The following is a 16,104-nucleotide window of genomic DNA, read 5'->3' as shown; positions in this document are numbered from 1 at the left end:
AACAGCCCTGCTTTAACTAAGGTTACCCGAATCTCGAGGTACCTTGGGTCTGGTACAAGCCAGTTGCAACATCAACGCCTCTCCCTGTCGTGCCTGTGGCCTGCCGTCGGAGGCCAATCGCAAATCGCCGTCTCATTCCAAAAGAGCAGAAAAGGGCCCCAAAGAGACTCAGACTCGCCGCACCCATCATTCTCTGAGAGTTCTGTTTATCATCTGGGACGACGCCTCATCGCAGTTGCCTCGCGCCCTCAAGGTAACTCGTCTGCCTACATCATCCGCCTGTTTGCCTTCTTATTCTTCTTCCCTCTCTCTCTCTCTTTCGTCCTGCTTGCTTCCTTCATCGTTCTTACCTCTTCCACTGCTATTCCCCGCGTCTCCGGCCCTCACGCTGCACCGGACATCGCCCACCCCCTGGACATTGCTCTGCATGGGCAAGAGACCGGACGACATTTGAGAGCAGGCAAACGTCAATACCGACCGAGCAAGTAATTACATACACACACATACACACACACACATACGGGTGCACAAGCACACAGACGCACACACACCACACACCTACCGAGGTGCCTTTCGACAGCCCAGCCAGACAGATAGGCACACACGCGACAGACTGCATACACCTTTCGTCCCGACTTTTCAACGTTTCGAACCCCGGGTCTTCCGTCCTGTACATGTCCCATCGCCGCATTTAATACCTACTACAGTGTGCTGCTTTTGATTTCTTGGACCCGGGCACGCACGCACGACCACCTGAGCCTGGACCGAACCCAACAGCTGGATGGTGCTCAAGAGCCATCGTTCAAAGTCGGACATCAAATCAGTCGAGCAGCCATCGGGTGGACAGAGCTCCTGCTTCCCCATCGAGGTTGATTGGACGTCTTCGTTTGCGTTGTCGATATCCGTAAAGAGTGGCAGCCACCAACAGCTCTGGGCGCAGCTCGGCGGCACGGTACAGATACATCGACAAGGTATCGGGCCTCAGCTCGTCGCAGTTCCACACTACGTCCCCTCCCGCCGTACCTATCTTACCTTTGGTACCTGGCTGGACGCACGCATAACCCGTCCACTCAGCGCTGCAAACGAACATTAGCTTTTTTGTCAAGCCGCACATCACATCATTTGGAGACGAACGCTCTCGCTCGCCCGCCGCACAAACCAGAGACACCTCTCCTGCAATAGGGCCGATCTGTCGTCACTACCTTGTCTGCCCTGCCCTGCACCAGGCACCCTCAGCTCAGTCGGTCAGCTTCCTGGGTACGGTACCTTGCAAGGACAGACAGATAGAAACAAGAGACACCAGAGGGGAACAAGACGCACGGAAACACACAAAAGAGGCAATTCGACAGCATTGGTTGGGAACTGTGTGCATCCCCGTCTCAAGCATCGAGGCAAAAAGCCAAACACGGGAATTGGGTAAGTGGGATTCTCAACATTGTCATGTGTTTGACAGACAGGCAGCGCAAACTGTCTCTCGTTGCCCTCTCTAGCTGGCTGTCCACAGTCATCCATCCATTCCGTCTCTCTGCCTGCGCTACCTACCTCACCTTACCTTGCGTGGGCTTGCTGGGTGGTGTTCATTCTGATCTTCCCGTTCCCTGTGTCTTCTTTTCTTTTTCCTCCTCTTTCCCTCGCTCTCTCACCCCCCCTCAACTCATCTTCACCTTCTCCACCATCAAATCGCCTCCAACCCGGTCGTCCATCAGTCGACGACGCATCCCTCTCTGGCGGCCGGCTTTCAAGTTTCCCATCCTCGCAGCCAGCAGCAGCATCGTGCACCCACTGGCACCGCCTAAAAAACACCCGGTCCCGTCTGGCACCCATCAATCAGGGCAGCCATCCATCCTCCCGTCCCAGCGTCCGTCCACTTGGCTCCATCCTTCAGGCCCAGGGCTCCCCTACTAGTCAGTAGGTAGTAGGTTGGGTTGGTACCTGGCCCAGAAGGAAAGGCGAGGTCAAAGGTACGAGTGTTTTGCGCAGATAAACTACCCGAACTGGCTTTGCTGCAAAAGTACATGCGGATTCAAGCTCTTTCTCTCTCCCTCTCTCTCGTCTGCTCTTCTCCGTCCCCTCCCCAGCAGCTCCAGCAGCGGCACCACCAATGCACCCCCCGGTCATATCCTTGAAGGCACTGCGCACTGGAGACGCCCCAAGTCGAAGAGAGCTCCATGTCGGCTCCCCCCTTCAAACCTGTCCCCCCCCAACCCATCCCAAGCATCCCTGGCCCCTTCCCTCCGCTTCCGCTCCCCTTCCCCTCCCTCCTGCACTAAACTAAACGGTAGAGGGCCTAGCCTCCCGTGTACACTACTGGGAAGTACCTACGGTGTTGTCTCTCCTTGCCCTCTTTTGCCTTTGGGTTGACCCTCTTACCTGGCGAAAAAGACTGGAACGAGGTGCCATCTGCTCCATGTTCAGGGAGTTCCAAGGGTGCAGTCTCCTCCATATTGGATCTGGTGCAGGCATGGAAGCAAGCAAAAAAAATAAAAAATCTCCTACAAAGTTATTAGCTGCCCGCTCCCGTCCTGCCTTTCGCCCTAGCTGGCAGCGGGCGCTCCATCCATCACCAACCTAATCAGCCTTACCGCAACTGCTTTATTCTCACTCTTTTTTTTTTTTTTTTCTTTTCTTTCTTTCCCCGTCGTCGCTACTGCTGCTACTGCTGCCGCATTCTCGTTCCTCCCTCCCTCATCCTCGTCGTCATCCTCTTTCCATCCGCAAATCCTCATCATCCTCATTCTTGGTCCATATCTCACTCGCCCTTTCCTCCTACTTACTCCTCCTCCTCCCTCTGTGCATATTCCGCGCCTCCCACATATCCCGAATCCACTCTTTCTTTCTTTCACAAGCAAGGTACTTTGCCTCTCAACCGTGTTGTCCTCCTTGTCTTTGGCTGGGAACACACATTGCCAATCCTCCTCCTCCACACTCACCTTTCCGTCCAACTCTGCCCTCTTCACCCCATCGAATCTGCATCTGCATCTGCATCTGCTCTTTTCCCTCGCTCTATCAATCTTCTACGTGCATCCAGCTCTATCGCCCCCAATACCCCCAACGGCCTGGCTTTACGCTAGCACATCGCCCCCAGTTCGACCTGGTCTTTTGCTGACAGCTGGCGTGCTGCCTTCGTTTAGTTCGCGCCATAGAGAATTCCTGGAGAAAGTCACTGTCGCAAGAAAAAAAAAGTTCACACATAGTCGTATATAATTCACCAGCGGAAAACCCAAAAACCTGCACCCACGCCACCAGCAAACCAGCAAACGGAGCAGAGTCACACCTTTTGCCGCCACAGATACCCCTCATAGATATCTTGACGAAACACCTTTGCGTCGAACCACCCTTACGGCCTCCTACCAACTCGCAAACCTTCCGACATTTTTTTTGCACTCAACATTCTTCACGAAAAACCAACAGCGGAGAAGCGTCATCATAGCGAGCACAAAAGTCGCGATCTCGCATCCGACGTCCGAAGACCGACTTTGCGCTAACTACACCAAAACTCCTCGAGAATGACAACCACTGTAAGTTGCTTTCCCTTTTACTCCACGCGAGGTCCGGAGGGGGATGATGGACTCCCGGATGCGACGATGCGAGCGCGCGGCCGTGTGTCTCAAGACTGCGCCTAACTAGAGCCATCATGGCCCTTGGCTCGAGTCGCCAACTCGGCGCTCGGAACTTCGCCTAGACCTGGCAGCTTGCTCAAAAAAAGAAGGCTCGCCTCGTGCTGTCCGTCATCATTCCTTCCCGTCCTTCGTCGTCCTCTGCTCTCATGGCTTCCACGTTGCTAACTTGTCACGTTTCACAGGCACGGCCAGGTCGCTTCCAGACCTTCCCAGCGATGGCAAACGGACGAGACGAGAAGATAGCACCCGGAGCGGCGCAAGCCTTCGGCTCCAACCACCTTTACACCACAGGATCAAACATCTGGACAACGACCTATGGGGGACCAGCCAAGGCCAACGCCGGAAACGCCAGAGCCGAAGACGCATTCACAACCCAGCCGTCGGGCTCTGGCGCACTCGCCGCGGGCTCGGAGGCAGACACTTGGGGTCAGGGCCCTTGGAACCAGGACGGCACCCAGACCCGATCTGCTTCCGGAAGCACGTCGCCAAACCGCACACGCGACAACCTGCACAACAGCACCTCATCATTCTTTGACAATGCTACCATCGGACAGGGCCGCGGCTTCATCAACGGCCGGCCAAAATCGTTTTTGGAGGAGGACAAGGAAAATACCAGCTTCGGAGCCAGCTTCAACAGTCCGTATGAGGGGTACGCCAGACAGGAGAAGCGCGGCTCGAAAGAGACTGCGTATCTGGCCGGCCTGGGCGCTGTTGGTGCTCCCTCCAGAGACAGCAGCATTCCTCCCTCGCGCCAGTCTGATGATTCGCACCACTCGCCCCCTGCGTTCCGAGACACGTTTGGTGGTTATGGCCATACCCCGAGCAATTCAATCGCCTCGACTCGTCCCATGCCTGCCCACTCTTCGTCCTTCCCCTCGCAAACCACCAACCAGCGCGCTTTCCTGGCGAACAACAGGCAGATGGAGGATTCAGACCTTGCCTCCACGTTCAAGAAGTCCATGACTCTGGATGATGGGTCCGGAATCGCCCAGACCATTGGCGGTGGCGCACCGGGCTTCCAGTTCAACCCTGGGTCTCAGCCCTGGAGGGCAGACGTCAACGGAGCCTTCCCTGATGCCTACGCCGACCCCGTGGCACAGCAGCAGTATAAGCGGGGCTCCATCGCCAGCATCTCTGGCACGCCGGCTCAGTACCGTGTCGTCACCAGCCCCAAGACGTATGCGTCCCAGCAGACTGATCCTTGGAGGTCATCGTCTCGCGACCTGAGAATGGTCTCGGATGGCGACCGGCGGACCCCGGTTCAGCCCTTCATCCCGGCCCAGGCGCCTACCTTCTTCCCCGCGGGGCCTTACTATAACCCCAACTTCGCCGGACAATTCGCTCCCCAGGTGTACGACCCATACGTCAGGCAGCAGATCCCCATGCCCGGATACGGACTGCACATGGCGCCGTACTCCATCCCCGGAGTGGTGCCGATCCGTGCCACCAAGGACCAGGACCCGAGCAAGGGCATGCGCAGCATGCTTCTGGAGGAGTTCAGGTCCAGCTCCAAGTCTAACAAGCGGTACGAGCTTAAGGACATTTACAGCCACGTCGTCGAATTCAGCGGCGACCAGCACGGCTCCAGATTCATCCAGCAGAAGCTCGAGACGGCGAACAGTGACGAGAAGGACCAGGTCTTCCGCGAGATCGAGCCCAACGCTATCCAGCTGATGAAGGACGTCTTTGGCAACTACGTCATCCAGAAGTTCTTTGAACACGGCAACCAGGTGCAGAAGAAGGTGCTGGCCTCCCAGATGAAGGGCAAGGTCGTCGACCTGTCGATGCAGATGTACGCCTGCAGAGTTGTCCAGAAGGTGAGTTCCCGCATCAATCTGCTACTGTCCCTTTACTGACTTTTCACAGGCCTTGGAGCACGTCCTCGTTGAGCAGCAGGCGGAGCTCGTCAAGGAGCTTGAGCCGGAGATTGTCAAGGTTGTCAAGGACCAGAACGGCAACCACGTAGTCCAAAAGATCATTGAGCTCGTCCCCCGCCATTACATCAACTTCATCATGGACTCTTTCCGTGGTCAAGTGAGCACCCTGGCCTCGCACATGTACGCCTGCAGGGTCATTCAGCGCATGCTCGAGTACGGCACCGAACAGGACAAGGAGACGATCCTCGGCGAGCTGCACAACTCAACCCAGAGCCTCATCACCGACCAGTACGGCAACTACGTTGTTCAGCACATTATCGAGCACGGCAAGCCCGAGGACCGCTCAAGAATTATCCAGCTTGTCATCTCCCAGCTGGTCACCCTGTCCAAGCACAAGTTCGCCTCGAACGTGGTTGAGAAGTGCATCCAGTTCGGCACCGCGGAGGAGCGCAAGGGCATCCGCGAGCAGATCACTTCCCAGGCCAGTGACGGAACCAGCTCGCTGCAGTTGATGATGAAGGATCAGTACGGCAATTACGTGATTCAGAAACTGCTCAACCTGATTGAAGGCTCCGAGCGCGAGGCCTTCATCGAGGAGATGAAGCCCCAGTTTAACCTCCTCCGCAAGACGAGCACTAGCCGTCAGCTTGCGGCCATTGACCGGCTCCTCTATGCCACACAGACCCTTCCCTCCAAGTCCGGAGGATCTCAGGCCGACTCTACCGCACCTACCCCGGTTCTGACGATGGAGCCCAACAGCCCTCAGAGCAGCAGTCCTCCCAGCACGAACGCCAGCGCCATCGGCGAGGTGGCGGACGACGACAACAAGTCCGGGGTGCCCGGTGGTGTGAGCCTCAAGGTGCAGGTTGAGGAGGCTTAGATCAAACCTGCTCACGAAACTTCGTTCGGTATGATGGCGTCACGGTTGCTTCGAGGTACTACACAAATGCATCACGACACGACACGGACTTGATGATCCCTGTCGTGGGTATCACGTCTCCTACTTAATCTCTTGTTTTTACAACACACCCCCGAATATGCAAAACCCAACACATACACGGCTGGCAAGGTCAACGGTAGAAAAATTGTTTGGACAACATACTTTTTTGGGGGATCCAAAAAAAGGGCTGTTTTGGCTTACTCGTGTTTTCTTTACCTCTTGATGGTTCCTCTCATTCACACACACTCCTGGGTCATACATCTTCAGAAAGGTGGAGTATCAAGGGACCAAAAGGCTGAGACATGTACGCAAGGTTGGAGAACCGGTCAAGGGGGGCAAGGTAGACGTTCACGGGTGCATCTTTTTTTTGGGTTCACGGGCGATTCACGTGGGCGAGGTTGAACTTTTGACTTCATGTATTTTATTGGAATTATCGTGTCTATGCGATACCAGCGTTGGTCTGACGGATAGACCTGTCAATAGACAAGTGCAGTAAAAGTAAAAGCGATAACCACATATACATTGAGGTCCTATGTAACGGTATTAGGACGGACATCCAGGGACGTTCGTCTGGACGTGAGGGAGCCGGATATCCGGTGCATCTGAAAGGCATGTCCGGCGACGTCCCAAGATGCTCACGAGCTGACAGCTCCGGTCAGCCAATGCAAAGTTGCCCGATTCGGGGACTACCCAGCATTAGCTAATCAGGGGTCCCAGCCATTACATCATGGCGCCGACGTTAAGCGGCAGGCTTTGGTGTCAGTCGGGCACCTGAACTAGCTCCGACATTGGTCCCGCAAACCCCTGTGCGCCCCCACGTGTCCAATCGTCCCGCAGCAATTATCGTGGGAAATTGGGCCGGGTGGGCGTTCCGACCTACAACGTCCCGTCACGCATAACTGATTCTCCCTCGTTTCTTCTCTCTTGCAACCTTCAATGCACCGCACACGATGTCGACGACACGACTGACCTTTTTGTACCCGCACCTCTACCGCACCCTGCGCGCCAGCGAGCCCAGGGCATCGTCGACATGTCGCAGCAGCAGCAGCAGCAGCAAACGGGCCGCCGCCGAGGTTCGGAGGAGAGGGTACGCCGCCTTCGCGCCCACGCCCGAGGCCCGACAGTCCGGCTTCGCGCCGCGGCACGGCAAGGGCATCGAGCCTGTGAAGGCCGAGAGCGAGAAGACGCGCAAACCGGTGCCGGCGCCGAAGCCTGAACCAAACACCACCACCACCGCGCCGGAGAAGACCCCCGACTCGTCGGCAGCCAACCCGAAACCGAGCGGGACCGCATCCGAAGACGGGTCGGCGGCGGAGACACCGACGTCAACGACAACAACACCCACGAGCACACCACCACCGCCGCCGACCGGCGAGGAGCAACAGCAGGAGGCGGAGGAGGCCAAGGTGGCGAAGCAGGAGGCGCGGGACCAGGCCAAGAAGAGCGGGCCGCTGGAGGCGGTGCTGCAGATGGGACCGCCGGAGCAGGTCGCGAAGCAGCACCCGCACATGGAGACGCCGCCGTACGTGCACCACTTTGACAGCTTCTCGCTGGTGAAGCAGCTCGGCGGCGGGGGGTACACGGAGGCGCAGTCCATCACGGCGATGAAGGCCATCCGGGCGATTCTGGCGCACAATCTGGATGTGGCGCAGGAGAGTTTGGTCAGCAAGAGCGATGTGGAGAATGTGAGTTCTGTTCCTGTGAGGAGGAGATGATGATGGAGGTTGCTGACGCAGTTGCAGGAGACGTATCTGTTCAGGGCGGCGTGCTCTGAGCTCAGCACCGAGGTGAAGAACAACCAGAAGCTGGCGGACGAGGAGATGAGGCAGAAGAGGACGCTGCTGCAGCACGAGGTGGACATACTCACGCAGTCGCTGAATCAGGAGCTGCTGACGCTCAACGATAACGTCCGCGGCATGTTCAACGACCGCAAGATGGCGGTGAGGGAGGAGCAGAAGGCTGGTGAGAGCGTGGTAAGTGGTCCATCGTCTTACCCCTACTTGTCGTCGGCACATCCTAAGACAGCTAGATCCAACAAATCAACTATAAAATCAGCCTGCACCTCAGCAGCGACGCCAAGTCCGACATCGAGGGCCTGCGGTGGGTGCTCATCAGGCGGTCCGTCATCGGGATCCTCTTCATGGCCGTCGTGACGCTCGGCACGCTGCGGTACGGGTCGTACGTCTCGCATGAGAAGCAGAAGGAGGCGGAGAGGATCAAGAAGCAGGTCGAACTGATTAAGAAGTCGCATGGCAAGAATGATCATAGCTCGTCGCCAGATGCTGCTGAGATTTTGGCGGCAAATTAGAAACGAGGAGGTGGTGTGGAGACAAGATGAATGCTGCGCATTAGCTGAGAAGCTCACGGATGGTTGCTCCAAGGGAGAAAGTATATTCAAGCATGTGTCGACCGTTGCATTTTGGCGGACTAGGAAGATACCCCATAGACGTTAAGTAGGGTTATAGAAGGCACCGACTTGATATACGAAGACTTTCGTCCTTGCTTCGTCGCGACGACACAAGGACATGCTGGCGTGGCTTGACGTCGTCACGAAGAATCCAGGCTGCTTAGTATGGGAGGTGGCATCCCGCCTCTGGGATTAAAGTGACAGCCTCCGAGTAGCTGAATTAGTGTCAGACGTCCTTCCATAAGGAGGTTTCAGCGCGGGGACTTCTCTCATGTCGCCGTCGGGCTGCCGGATGCCAAAATTACATTGGCACAACTACCAGGGCATCATCAAAAAGCCCTGCTGGTCCAGGGAAGCTCAAGGACGGCCAGGGATAATGAAACGGCCTAGCTTCGATCAAGGACGCGAAGTGAGGGTGCCGTTCTCCGCAAAACTCCTCAAAATGGGCACATAATCGAGGTTTTGGGAACTTCCTCCAATATAATCGAGGTTTTTTTTTTTTTTTTTAGTTTTTTTTTCCCCGCCCTCCGTACCCATGCGGACCAGACGGTGGTGTAGGATGAGGTAAGGTAAGGCAAAGTCTGGGCAGCCTTTCAGTGGTCAGGGCCTGCAGATAAGCCAGTCTCAAATTATTGTTGGTCTTCTAGTGGTGGATCAGCTATGATTTTGAATCCTCCTTGGCTTGCCGCACAGCAAAACTTTCTATAAGCACATCGACGCGCAGAATCTCGCATTATCGTCGTATGCGCCTGTGTATTTAGAGAGATTCTAAGCTCGCAACAATGGACGTTCTGTGTCCATCGTATGAATGCAATCTTTTTTCTGTAAGAATCGCCTCTCCTGATCTGCTAGAAACCGTGACTTCTCACGCCTGAAATCACATCGGAATCTAGTCGATCTCAAGTCCTTCCGGCGAGGTTAGGTAGGAACCATGACAGACAAGAAATGCAGTACTTGAAGCTCCTTATTACACAAGCGATAGCGACAAGTAAGGCCAGGCCACGAGGTTCTAGTGAAATTTAGTCGTCGACTGTAGCCGCCTTCTCAGACACGGGACGCAGCTTGTGGCAGGCATCACGGCTGCCGGGGTGTATGGTATGTGTGTGTAGATAGATGCACGAAGCAACACCGCAAAACCATGCCATGCACCATCCCAGACCCGTAAGGGTCACGCTGCCTGCTTGGGAGTCCCGTTTGCTTTTCCTTCCTGGATCCATCAAAATGTACATTGAACAGCAAGCACCACGCCAACTGTCTTGACCACCCGGCGCGGGATAGTACGCAGTAGGTGAGGTGAAGTAGAAGGAGGTGAGGCGAGGTGAAGTAGATGAAGGAAAATCGAGATATGGGGGTGCAGGTGGTGGAAATAACCTTTTTACAGGTGCAAGCTTGATACGGTAACGGTACGTGGAGGTGTGAGCGTAAGGTGCATCACATGTATCAGCGTTGAGTGGATGAGGGTTGGATTGCAGGGCACCAAAGGACTAACAATCTGCCTGCGGCGGGTGCGTGGGAAGCTGGCCAACTCCTTCACAGTGTGCGCTCTGCGGACGTGCGAAGTTGGCGCGTTCTTCACTGTGCAAATGCTGCTTTTCCGCCCAGAGGCTCTATGTACCGACACTGGGAGGGAGGAAGGGAAAGGCTAGGTGGAAGAACAAGGCCCCGGGGCACTGTGACCTTCACAGTGTGCGCAGCGGGCGCAGCGGGCGATTTGTGCTACACCAACGGCGGGTAAGCCACAGGTGGGCACAAACGCGCCTGCTCGAGGAGGTGAGATATGGTCATCGGCAACTCGCTCAGTATCCCTGGTTGTGAATCCTCAAATACTGCTGTCCAAAATATATAACCCGGGAAAAGACATGCCAGATGGCTCAAAACATTCTATCATCGATACTTCCCCCTTTTCGTCTGTTACGTCGGTATCGTGAGAGAGCAGTAACACAACACAAAACACCTTCATCGTTAGAGAACCCGGGTACCCAGAACCTCCACGTCCTCGCAACTCCACAACCATGGTCGGTCGTACTTCTGCCACCAGCTTGAGATGTTCCAATCTCGAGTGCAATTCTACTTTTTCCACCAAATCAAACTTGAATAGACACGTCAAATCCAAGCATGGTCCAAAGGTTTAGGCGGCCTGTGGGAAAGAATTCCCGAACCAACCTTGGAACATCAAGCGGCACACGAGTACCTGCAGCGAGTGCAAGAAAACGATGGACCACCACGACACCTCGACTTCGCCGGAGAAACACAGAGCTGCTGTCGACAGCCTTGATCATCACAACTTCCTTGCTGAAGACGGGGCTTCGGGTCAATATGATCATGATCCAAGCCTTGGGGACATCGTGAACGGTGATATAATCTTCTGGGGCTGGAGAGAATACTCGCTCGCTTTGGAGTATGAAAACCTGAAGGATTGATTTGTTACGATAGATGATGAGTTCTATTTGTCTACGTTGTTCACAATACTCCAATTGACGCTGCTCGCAAACAGTGTGGAAAGTCTTAATTGCCTGGTTGGATCCAACCAGTCACTTGACCCATTCACTCATCAGATTATTTTCTGCGTTCTCCGCTCTTAGAAAGAAAATAGAAATCAAATGCAGTTGTACGAGCGTTGGATTCTATCTTGAGGCGCGCAAAACATGAAACCTAGCGACGTATCTCACTCGCGCTGCGCGACTGAAGACATAACCAGACCCACCCTATCAGCCAGCAACCCTTGCCTGTCTCGCTCCCTCTAGCCACGCTTAGATTGCCCGGAACGAACCCTTCTTGTCAGGGATGGTCCATCTCCAACCATTCATCAACACTACTGCGGTGTATTTCCTCTTGATAGAAAAGCCCTTTCCACAACCCTCCGATCGATAGACGAACAAGTAGCCGATAGTCGACTGCCCCAAAACTGTGGGCACAGATCTTCACCCATTTCTCCCACTTGCTACCTTGAGCACATCGGGACTGGGTATTCATCAGGAGACGGCGGGGTATGCTGAGGAAAGAAGCACTAGAAAAGAAAAGCATGGTGTCACTCACCCACATCCCAGAACCCTGTCGATCCGACCCGCCGTTTGGCAGACCTACTAATCCTCCCGAGGCTCTCGAGGCTGCCACTCGTGCTATCATTGGTGCCAATCTGGGGGAACTGGATGGGGGGGAGCTCGACTCTTTTCTAGCGCGGGTCGGTGTTGCTACCCCTGCTGTTCTGCCTTATTAAAAAGACTGCAATAATAAAATCCCGGGTGATATTTTTGCACTTCCCCTTGAGTTTTTTGGGACGACGCAGCTCCCTGTTGCACTTCTCCTTACTGTGGTCTGCACCACGCTGAAATAGACGGAATCCTCAATCTCGACCCGAGCAGATCTATTCCATGAGAGCTATAAATTCTAACTTGACATCCAATTGTTTCTTCATGAAAATGTCTGCTAAGCATCATAGGCCAAACAGTTCTCCGACCCGTAGTCACCAAGGATCGATCACAAGCTCTGACTTATACCAACAGCCACTTATTCGCTATGGCTGTGCTACTGACTTCCATACCAACTCTCTTTTTTAAATGCAAGGAACAGAATTGTCATTCAAAGCATTTTACGACAAGCTCTAACCTCAAGAGACATATGAGGTCTAAGCATGGTCCTAAAGTCCGGATGGCATGCGGAGAGGAGCGCCAAAACCATTCATCCAACAAGAAACATCACCAGAGCAGCTGCAGCAAGTGCAAGAACATCGCTGCACAGCAGGTGAATGTCACCTCTGCCCCTAAGAATCACGACGTCAACCACATGGATCCCACAAACTTCGACTCAGAAACCGCAATGTTCGAGACACAGCCTGGAGACTATGGCACTGGACTCAGTCAAGAGCTCCTCGATGTGTCTTGCTGGACTTATCAGAACCTTGGCCCCGTCTATGAAGCCAAGCAGTGGAACAAAGAATCACTTGGCTGAACGATTGCGTACGTGATTTCGACATGTAAACATGGCAGATGCTAATAACTGTTGTAGATGGCTATGATACACCGGTGCTCATGGAACACAAGGTAGGGATGATTGGAAGGTTGGAAAATGTGGTGAAGTTTGCAGTAATGCTTATTGCTGCCATAATAAGCCCAAATACACCTTTTCAGCACTCACTAGCAATTCTTCGGAACCTGAACTGAAGCCTTGATCTCAGTGAACCAAATTTCTGTGCAATTCTACCAGTCCACCAATTTAGTGCCAACTCATTCAGACAGGTGAGCGGAACGTGATGCTAACTTAGCGCCCGTCTTTAGCTTCTTCCGACGGACCGGGAGTCGTGTAGGTTGAGGCCGACTCCGTCAGGTGGATCTAGCTAGACCCCAGTGCTCCAAGCAGCCCGAATGGACTGTTGAGGGGGCTGATGTACAAGGCGGGAGGTTCGGGAACACTGAAATGCGGAAATCCTTTGGCCTTTAGATGCAGCGGTTTTTAAGTTGGATTTACTAACCAGAGTCCTCCAACTTCACTGGGGTGTCTGCTCAAGGCTGCTTGCCCATGGACAGCCGCTGAGACGGGCAAGCAAAGAAATCAACTGAACAAGCATTGAATTTCTTCACATTTTGTCTCCTTCCCCGGGAGCTATATTTGCCATAGCACTTCATAATACTTGAGCTTGTATATTTTCTCTGAAACTTTCCTTTCGCGAGCTGCGCTGACCGAAGGCCACAGCGCGTGGTCGTGCTCCACCCCGACTTACACCGTTGCCCCGCTTGCCTTCCTCTCACCATCACACACCGACAAGCACCTTCCAGACTCCCTTCTCTCAAACAGCCATCACCAAAAATACATCCCGAACACGACAAAAACCTTTTTGTCTCGCTTCACCCATCAGCCTCCAGATAAAGCAGACCGTAAGTATCCGTAGGAATTTGTGATTGGCCTCAAAATATATCCTCTTTTTTGTTCACTGTCTAACCAAGTGACAGACACACCATGCCTCCCCGAAAGGCACAAACCGACGTTCCCGCCTCCAAGCTCAGAAAGCGACATCATGACTGTGACTTGATCCCAGATGATTCAGACGGCGATGGCTCCGACGTCACTCACAAGAAAGCCCGTCGCGACGAGGTTGGCGACGAGGAACATCAGACCGGCGCCGGAAACCTGCCAGCAGCCTTGGAAGGCGAGGATGTACAGGAGAACGAGCAGCAGCAAGAAGCGGCAGTCGGCCCTGTTGACGATGTTGGTGACAGAGTCTCCATGGTCCAGAGGCTTTGCACCGGCATTGATAGGCAGCTACACGCTCTCAACAAAAACCTGAGCAATCCAGAGTCGACGCTCACAACCGCGTTGTTCAACGCGGCAACCACGGCTGTGAGGCAATCTTTGGTGGATTCACCGGTGAAGAAACTCGAACAGGAGATTTTCCAGTGCAAGCAGCTCCTGGTGAGGAAGCAGCAGAATTTCGACGAGCTCCAAAGAAGCAGCCAACAAGAGCGATGTGAGCAAGCCGATGCCCTTCTTCGTGAACAGAGCTGGAGACAGTTATCCACGTAACACCGTGGTCCAGACTTGAAGTCTATCAATCGATTCTGCAACTCTAACTAACTGGCCGAACCTTGATCCATACATTTGTGATCTGACCGGTAGACTCCAAGAGAATTGGCCATGCGCTCTCCCGCGACGAGCCCCTAGACCCCAGCTCGACTTAGGCTGTTGAGTTGACCGCCTCCCTCGCTACTATCTTTTGCCGACATTAAGTTGTGAGTTTTCTGAAGAAACCTCACAGCACTTTCAACACCCTAAGCGGTATCACTCGAGTTTGGCTCGCCCTTGATGCAAGGCTCGTTCTTGATGTCCGGCTCGTCCTTGATACCAGGCTCATTCTCTGCAGCCGAAGAGTTGTGAGAGACTGCAGTCCTGTCCATGCCAAGAGCCTGAGAAGGCTGTTCTATCGATGCGCGGGCGCTTTTCGCTGGGCGCTCGCTTTCCTCTGCACTTAGAGACCGGTCTCTCTTCGTGTCGTCACCAAGACAACCATCCAGATATGCCTGTGCTGCGGCAAGTCCTCTCTCGTACGCAGGTCTAGTAGCCTTGCGGTCTTCACGGAGTTTCCGCACGCTGGCTCTCTCTTCCAGGCTCAATGGAAACCAGTTGGCTTTGGTCTCGTGGTAGTAAAGAGCATACGTGTAATCAGGCTCGCCGATCTCCCAGTCCGACTCGCTGTAGGCCTCCTCATCCGATGGTAAATTGTCTGAACCGGTTTCGTGGAAAGATCTGATGTGATCCATTCCATCCTTGCCTTCGGCCCGTTGCCTGACAGCCATAGCCAACACGTACCGATATGGTCCCTTAAGTGGATGATGCCGACCATACGGCAGGACCATCTTGAAAGTCAGAAAATCCATCAGGTTGAACTTGTCGTTCGCAGACGGCGTAAATCTGGCTCTGATAATCGGCGGGGCGTAGGTAAAGATGAAGCTTATGGTGCCGTCGTCGGTAGGTCCACAAGGCCTTCTGATTGCGGCCGGGACGTCGAATCCAGTCATCCCCTGCGTTTCGTTGTCGATGACGATGACGTGCTCTTTGGAGTTCAACCTCACCTCTTGCCATGGGTCCTCCTCCTTCTCTTTGGTCATCTTGACAAAGAGGTTGAATTGCCCACGAGCCCAAATGGTTTCGGCGAGCTTTTCGCACTGCTCCAGGTAGGCGAATGAGAGGTCGTGTTCGGCAGTCTCTCCGGATACGATCTTGTGTTTGATGAGATTGTTCCTCAGGTTCTCGAAGTCGCCGGGGTAGCAGAGGGGCGCAGTCTCCCATGACAGCTGCAGTAGCGGGTTGTCTTCTTCCTCTTTCCTTCGGAGCGGGTCGTTGTAAGCCACCTCATCCTTTAACAACCAAGAGTTGAAGTGTCTGATGATTACCATGAGGCAAGAGACGCCCGAGAACCCCGCTGGCGTGTTGATGGGCCAAATATGAAAGAGGGGTCCGCGCCAAGCATTGGTGCTGTTGCCGTGCTTCTTGCGAACATCGCCATCCTCCCTTTCGACTATCAAGGTAAACGGCGTTTTATACTCGGAGGTCATTTTGCGCGAGGATGATCGTGTCTTATGAGGGTGTTGTGCAGTCCGTGTCTGAGAAGGCAGCAGCCCTTGAGAGAGGTTACAGGTGTGTGAGTTTCGATAATAAAAGTGAGAGGTTGTGAGATGAGCAGCTCTGGCTGCAGTGAGGGTGGGCCCGGCGAGAGAATTTGGTCTGAAATTGTGCAAGTCGACAGATAGGCAGGCGCAAACCGCCTTG

The 16,104-nt window shown here is 54.2% G+C and overlaps 4 protein-coding genes across 4 annotated transcripts; 3 read left to right on the top strand and 1 right to left on the bottom strand.

Moving 5' to 3' along the window:
• Nucleotides 1-3,835: 3,835 nt before the first annotated feature.
• Nucleotides 3,836-6,377, top strand: COL26b_002873 (uncharacterized protein; the record flags this gene model as incomplete). Its single annotated transcript, XM_053175779.1, has 2 exons — nucleotides 3,836-5,437; nucleotides 5,487-6,377. The coding sequence occupies 2 exons, from the start codon at nucleotides 3,836-3,838 to the stop codon at nucleotides 6,375-6,377; spliced, it is 2,493 nt and encodes an 830-aa protein (XP_053040208.1).
• Nucleotides 6,378-7,387: 1,010 nt separating this feature from the next.
• COL26b_002872 (uncharacterized protein) lies at nucleotides 7,388-8,745 on the top strand (the record flags this gene model as incomplete). Its single annotated transcript, XM_053175778.1, has 3 exons — nucleotides 7,388-8,122; nucleotides 8,180-8,410; nucleotides 8,467-8,745. The coding sequence occupies 3 exons, from the start codon at nucleotides 7,388-7,390 to the stop codon at nucleotides 8,743-8,745; spliced, it is 1,245 nt and encodes a 414-aa protein (XP_053040207.1).
• A 5,052-nt stretch (nucleotides 8,746-13,797) lies between these two features.
• On the top strand, nucleotides 13,798-14,516 carry COL26b_002871 (uncharacterized protein; the record flags this gene model as incomplete). Its single annotated transcript, XM_053175777.1, has 2 exons — nucleotides 13,798-14,305; nucleotides 14,455-14,516. The coding sequence occupies 2 exons, from the start codon at nucleotides 13,798-13,800 to the stop codon at nucleotides 14,514-14,516; spliced, it is 570 nt and encodes a 189-aa protein (XP_053040206.1).
• Nucleotides 14,517-14,606: 90 nt separating this feature from the next.
• Nucleotides 14,607-15,890, bottom strand: COL26b_002870 (uncharacterized protein; the record flags this gene model as incomplete). Its single annotated transcript, XM_053175776.1, has 1 exon — nucleotides 14,607-15,890. One exon carries the CDS (start codon nucleotides 15,888-15,890, stop codon nucleotides 14,607-14,609), a length of 1,284 nt encoding a protein of 427 aa, XP_053040205.1.
• Nucleotides 15,891-16,104: the final 214 nt, after the last annotated feature.

Source organism: Colletotrichum chrysophilum, assembly GCF_026319265.1.
Source record: "Colletotrichum chrysophilum strain AFK26 chromosome Unknown scaffold_15, whole genome shotgun sequence".
Taxonomy (NCBI): domain Eukaryota; kingdom Fungi; phylum Ascomycota; class Sordariomycetes; order Glomerellales; family Glomerellaceae; genus Colletotrichum; species Colletotrichum chrysophilum.
The sequence above is the reverse complement of the archived record's forward strand: the minus strand, read 5'-3'. Positions and strand labels throughout refer to the sequence as shown.